Source organism: Cryptomeria japonica, chromosome 4, assembly GCF_030272615.1.
Source record: "Cryptomeria japonica chromosome 4, Sugi_1.0, whole genome shotgun sequence".
Classification (NCBI taxonomy): Eukaryota; Viridiplantae; Streptophyta; class Pinopsida; order Cupressales; family Cupressaceae; genus Cryptomeria; species Cryptomeria japonica.
The window spans coordinates 605435574-605442752 of NC_081408.1; the positions used below are offsets into that span (position 1 = coordinate 605435574).

Consider the following 7179-nt stretch of genomic DNA (forward strand, 5'->3'; position numbering starts at 1 on the left):
CTGTAATTGCTTTGCTGGCGGCTGGAACTGCTTTGATTGTGACTGTAAATGCTTTCTTTCTGGATTGTAACTCAGTTTGTTTTGAGAGATAATGGTGATTTTGATGGGATGCAGTCAAAATGAATGCAAGCTGTCTCTTGGAAAAGTAGAGGAGACCAATCTGTGCTATATAAACACTTCATTGCGTTTGTTTTGGATATCAGAGAGCAGTTTCTGTGCTCCTCTGCAAGAGAAACTAGAGCTAGTTCTGTCAAGTGCAGTAGATTAGCACAGAGATTGGGTACTTGTGTTTTGGCTCGACAATGGCGGAGTTTCAATGGGGAGGAGGCGGTAGCCTCTGCCCCCGGCTTATTACACTGCTGCTGCTGGGATTCATTGCCATCATTAGCAATGCTGCTTCTGCAAATGCTGAGGAGGGCCGTATTCTGAGTGAATATGAGTACAAATCTCCCCCTCCTCCATCACCATCTCCTCCTCCGCCTTATTACTACAAGTCTCCACCCCCTCCATCACCATCTCCTCCTCCACCTTACTACTACAAGTCCCCACCCCCTCCATCACCGTCTCCTCCTCCTCCTTACTACTACAAGTCTCCCCCGCCTCCATCCCCATCTCCTCCTCCCCCTTACTACTACAAGTCTCCGCCCCCACCATCACCATCTCCACCTCCCCCTTACTACTACAAGTCTCCGCCCCCACCATCACCATCTCCACCTCCCCCTTACTACTATAAGTCACCACCTCCTCCCTCACCATCTCCTCCTCCCCCTTATTACTACAAATCCCCGCCTCCTCCCTCGCCATCTCCCCCTCCCCCTTACTACTACAAGTCTCCACCCCCACCATCACCATCTCCACCTCCTCCTTACTATTACAAGTCTCCACCCCCACCATCACCATATCCTCCTCCTCCCTATTACTACAAGTCTCCACCCCCTCCCTCACCATCTCCTCCTCTTCCTTACTACTATAAGTCTCCACCCCCTCCCTCACCGTCTCCACCTCCTCCTTATTACTACATGTCTCCTCCACCACCCTCACCATCACCTCCACCACCATACTACTACAAGTCCCCACCTCCACCATCACCTTCTCATCCTGATCCATATTATTACAAGTCCCCACCTCCACCTTGCTATTACAAGCCTCCCCATCATAACCACCACCATCACAAGCACCACCACCATCAAAAACACCACAAGTCCCCACTTCCACCATCACCACCAGCCCATGAAGCATATTACTATAAGTCTCCACCTCCACCGACATACTATTACAAGTCCCCACCACCACCATCACACTCTCCTCCTCCCCCATACTACTACAAATCACCTCCTCCTCCATCCCCTTCACCTCCACCTCCTTATAAGTCACCCCCTCCTCCATCACCATCACCCTCTCCAATGTACTACTACAAGTCACCCCCTCCACCATCTCCCTCACCACCACCACCCTATTACTACAAGTCACCTCCTCCTCCATCTCCCTCACCTCCACCACCCTACTACTACAAGTCACCTCCCCCTCCATCACCATCTCCACCTCCACCATACTACTACATGTCTCCACCCCCTCCATCACCATCTCCTCCTCCTCCTTATTACTACAAGTCTCCACCTCCTCCCTCACCATCACCTCCACCACCATACTACTACAAGTCCCCACCACCACCATCACCTTCTCCTCCTCCTCCATACTACTACAAGTCCCCACCCCCACCATCACCTTCCCCTCCCCCACCATACTACTATAAGTCCCCTCCTCCACCATCACCTTCTCCTCCACCACCATACTATTACAAGTCCCCACCACCACCATCACCCTCTCCTCCTCCTCCTTATTACTACAAGTCACCTCCTCCTCCATCCCCTTCACCTCCACCTCCTTATTACTACAAGTCACCCCCTCCTCCTTCACCATCTCCCCCTCCACCATACTACTACAAATCTCCTCCTCCACCCTCTCCTTCTCCTCCTCCACCTTACTACTACAAGTCACCCCCTCCTCCATCCCCTTCACCACCACCTCCTTACTACTACCAGTCTCCTCCCCCACCATCTCCTTCACCCCCACCTCCATACTACTACAAATCTCCTCCGCCACCATCGCCTTCACCTCCACCTCCCTACTACTACAAGTCTCCTCCCCCACCATCCCCTTCACCCCCACCTCCCTACTACTACAAGTCTCCTCCCCCACCATCGCCTTCACCCCCACCTCCCTACTACTACAAATCTCCTCCCCCACCATCTCCTTCACCTCCACCTCCCTACTACTACAAGTCCCCACCACCTCCATCTCCTTCCCCACCACCACCATATTACTACAAGTCACCTCCTCCTCCATCTCCTTCTCCTCCTCCCCCATACTATTACTATTCTCCACCTCCACCACTATAGACTGCTGTCACCAAGAGTTTTCCAGTCCAATAGGTGAGTTTTTTATGAATGTTATTCCTTACAATTTAGTTTTCTCAAGGCCTTTCATATGATAACTATGAACTAAATATTTCCTTCTTTCTGACGTTTTCTAGGTAACGAAATCTGCAATGCAACTACTATCTGCTCGAGTAAAACAACAATCTTTCGGAGAGTACCACCTACATCGTATTTAGCTGGTTTTACAACATCACTGTTCAGAAGGCTTATCACATATGTCACTACAAGATTTGTGAACTTGAGTAGATCAGTATTGCTGGTTGGAGTTGTTAGTAATAAATTGATTGGTATTGGTTTCATTCAAATGGGATATTTGAAGAGAAACTGAAGCGCAATAAAGATTTGTTGTCTCTTTTAATGCAATGATATTGTTTGTACTGAGAGGAATTTGCTTATTCATGGCTCTGCTATTGAATAAAATTGAATAAAGTGCCCATTGATTTCCACTGTTAATCCAATTTATGTACTTCAATCTTTTATTCTGAATGATCTGAAAGCATCTTCTGTGAACATTGTTGGTTAGTCATCTCTCCCTAATTAAATTTGCATTTTAAGAAGACACTAACATAATTGGTGGGGAGAAATTTGATAGTCGACCTTTTATTGAAGATTTATAATCCCTACAATTTTTGAAAGGCCCACCAAAATTTTCTGCATTTTATCTGATAGAGTTTGAAAAAGAAAATGATTGCATTCTACAGTTAATTTAATCATTATAAGATTAATAGTCATTAAATCAATTTTATTCTTTTTTTATCAGATAATTAAGAAACTCTGAGTGAAAAGGATTATCAAAGAGAGTTTGGAAGAGATGTTTTAATATTCATTTATTGCTTTTGGATTTGATTGGATATGCAATTTTTATCATCAACGTTTTGAATCACGCTCTGTGATTGTTCATCCTGATGATGAATCACGGATTGTGATTCGAAACGTCGATGATAAAAATTGTATACACAATCAAATCCAGAAACAATAAGTGAATATTAGAATGGATTATGGAAATCTGATAGCATTAAAAGATGTTTTAACTAATTTGTAATTTGATATGTTATTTTAGAAAGGTATGTCCAATGGCAATGGTGTTAAAAGATATTATCAAATGTTTGCTAGACACAATTTTAAAATACTTTGAATTAAGTATATAGAATTATGTTTTTTAATATTATTTTGTATAGTACTCGACCACCATGACTGGATATTTGTACCTATCAATCGTTTGATAACACTTTTAAATGTTATTACTAATTTAAAATTCTTTCAAATAATATACCAAAACTAATTTTAAAATGATAATATAATCCATTGTAAAAACTGAATCATACACTATCATCCAAATTAATAAGATTTAGCTATATCATGTTTGTAGGACATCATTCAAATGAATAAGATTTAACTATAATAAGTTTGTAGTGCATCCAGTTTGAATCATGCAAGTCATTTCACAACAACAGATGCATGCTTTTATTCATTTAGGATGGATATTCTTTTGCGTCAGACTGTTGAATCTTCTGGGGCAACTGTCTGAAAAGCTACACTAATAAGATTTGGAGCAGCTAAAGGACTTAATTCAATTAATGTTACAGATTGTAGTGATATCTACCATTAAAAATGAAATCTCAATATGCCCATGTGTTTCAAAAGATTAGACAATATTTCTTGGAAGTATTACAAATTTAATATAAATATGTAGACAAATGCACAAGAAACTTCTTCTATCTTGAAGATCTTTAATCTGACTGAAAAATAACTTTTTTAAAAACATTAAGAAAGAATAATTTGAAGGTAATGCTTCATCTTCTTGTCTATAAATTTTGAGCTTCCATTTTTATGACAATTTAATTCATGAAATTATTTCTGATATTGTTCTGCAACTGATGTTCTTTATATCCATCATTATTAACACTTTTAAGCCAATGAATCTAATTCTATTTCATGTATTTCTGAATCTATTCATGGTTGTCTATGCTCTACCTTCCAAAACTTGAGCCTCCTGAGACTTCTCCATAGTTTTGTACAAACTTTGCATTGGGTTTCCTCTCAGGAAGCCTATTTGGTTAACTTATACCACTGAATATACAACATCCAGTATGAAGTGGTTTGCTAATAGTAACAACTCTAAAATTCTCAGCTTTCTATTAGATTGTATGTTTCTATTTTTTTCTGGCTCTTCCTCCAAATTCCTCAATCTAAGACTTGTAGCTTCATAGTCTGATTTCAAATGTGCAGCTTGGTGAAAAATTGCATCTCTTCAAGGTCATTCCCTAGTCTATTTAGTCTAGTTTATGATAACCCAAGGGAAACTATCATACAATTATTTTATGTCTTTGGTTCAATTTGCAACACATACAAAACACATTGAACACCCATGAGGTGGTTTCTATCTGCGCATATATGTGTGTGTGCGCATAAAATTTTATAAGATGGTCTTAAAGGCCATATACATAATTCAATTATTATTAGGAAAAACATTATCTAATATATACAAATTAAACTCATAGATTAATATTAGACAATATTACACATTCCTCTTGTCAATAGACTAACTTATGTCTTCTTATACTTATGAAAGCCAAGACACCATTTTGTAATATTTTTCGCATTGAAAGGTTAACTACAAGAAAAATGACTCTGAAAAAATTTGATGATTATAGATTAAATTCTATCAATTTGGATCTGTATAATAAGGACATATTAATTAGAAGATGAGATCACTACCATTTAATGCAACTTTTTTCTCAAAAGAACATATTGAAAAGGGAGAGATAGTCAAGTTTAGGAACAACCCCAAACCCTAGAGTTATCCCTTAAACTTTCCCCTATGGATGGGTCACAAGAGCATCCTTTTCATAGAGACTATTTACATACCCACTTCTAAATGAGATCAAAATTCCCATGTAATTCTCTTCATAATATCTCTCTAAGAACATGCTCATAGATTTCTATACCTAGAGGTTCAAACAACACTAATCACATGATGAAATAACAAGAATAATATAAAAATGAAACCATTGGAAGAATTAAAATTAAATAAGATAATAAATCACCATTAACCAAATCCCATTCTAAAAAACTCCATAGCTCAAAAATCTTATTGATTACTATTGTATAGCCGAAGATAATTCCTTCAAATGATTCCCAATATTTAATAATTCTTAATGATAAATTTGAGAAACACAACTATCTTTTTTCAACAAATACTTTGCTGGCGGTTTTTTTAGCATTCTATCTGATTAAGTTCCAAAAAAAATTGATTGTATTTTACAGTAAATTTAATCTTTATTGGATTCATAGTCATTAAGTCAATTTTTTGAGTTTTAATTTTATCAGATAATTAAGAAACTTGGAGTGTCAAGGGTTAACCAAAGCAAACATAAATAATATTTTATAGTTTAGAGAAGAGGTGTTAGTATTAAAACACATTTTTTAAATATTTTGAGTTGATTATATAGAATTATATTTTTCAATATCATATTGTATAGAACTTGGCCATCATGACTATGAATATTTATATCCATGGATTATTTGATAAAACTTTCAAATGTTGTTAGTAGTTTAAAAGTCTTTCAAATAATATACCATTCCAATTAGAACTTGTTGATACTAATGAAAGAACTAGGTGTAGTCAAAGATTTGGTCACTCTCAAAACTACCCAACATCCAACTAATTCCTAAGGAGGAAAAATCTAGACTTACATAAATTTTCTAACTTTTATCCTTTTCCTCCAAATGAAAACTTCATATACCCATTACAGCCTTCTATATGACGGAGTATTCATTTGACCAAAATTATAACCAAATTATGCTAATCAAGTTAAGTGGTATAATCTATTTAACGACTTTATGCATAGTTTATTAACTCGTTACTTTTGCAATTCGGACCATAAACTTTTTCAGATGGGATAAATGATCTAAGTGCAATCTCCTCCATAGCCTCAATATCTTAGATTTGTGTACCATTAATATCTTTCATTCCTTTCAATAACATTGTTTGTGCACTTGATCTTTTAATCGAGCGGTTCAAACATGAGCGAGAGTAGGATCTGCAGAGCAGGCAGGAACGAAAGCGTGAGGGTTTTAGGGGTTGAAGATTCAGGCGATGGGGAGGAGGATGGTGACGTTGACTGTGGGGGAGAGGTTAGTGGTTGTTGGGGTTTTTTTTGTGCTCAACGCTCTCTGTTGCATTCTTCTCTTGCCCTCTACCACTGTTCGTCCAGGTCTGTGTTCGTCTGTGGCGGTGCCAGTGCGAGTTGTGATGGGGTGGGAGGTGAGCCTGAGAGATCGTTGGTGTTGTGGGTGTCGATTGTGGCTTCGACCTGTCTACTTTGTCCTTTTAGCCCTTCCTTGCTTTCCTCGGTTGGCATTTGGTTGTATCGGTCTATCTTGGGTGCTAGGAGCAGGGCCTTGTTTGGTCCCAGAGTTTGTTTTTGTGTTGGTGGATGGGTGTGGTTTGAGGTGTATGATGTTCATCTGGTCTTTCCTTGTCTCTTCTTTGTCGAGGGTTTCTTTTTCTCCTTTCCCCTGTTCTCTTGAATCTTTGTTTGAGAAGGTGTTCTCTCCTATGGAGGTGGAGTGGCCGTTTGAATTTCCAGGTGAAAGAGGGTTTTTTGAGCTGAGAGTCTGCTCTCCTTCTTGTCTTATTGAGGTGGACCTTTCTCCTATTGAGGTGGAGAGTAGGTGTGAAGAAGCGTTGTGGCTATTTCTATTTGTGGCCGAGGTTGGGTGGTCTGGGCAATTGATT

General features: G+C 39.1%; 1 protein-coding gene across 1 annotated transcript; it reads left to right on the forward strand.

Annotated features, from left to right (window-relative positions):
• Positions 1-215: 215 nt before the first annotated feature.
• LOC131061093 (extensin-2) lies at positions 216-2875 on the forward strand. The gene is made up of 2 exons (XM_057994608.2): positions 216-2432; positions 2534-2875. Exon 1 carries the CDS (start codon positions 303-305, stop codon positions 2397-2399), a length of 2097 nt encoding a protein of 698 aa, XP_057850591.2. The 5' UTR covers positions 216-302; the 3' UTR covers positions 2400-2432; positions 2534-2875.
• The last annotated feature ends 4304 nt before the right edge of the window (positions 2876-7179 follow it).

Coding starts and splice junctions, on each gene's coding strand:
- LOC131061093 (XM_057994608.2), top strand. CDS start 303: ATGGCGGAGTTTCAATGGGGAGGAGGCGGTAGCCTCTGCCCCCGGCTT.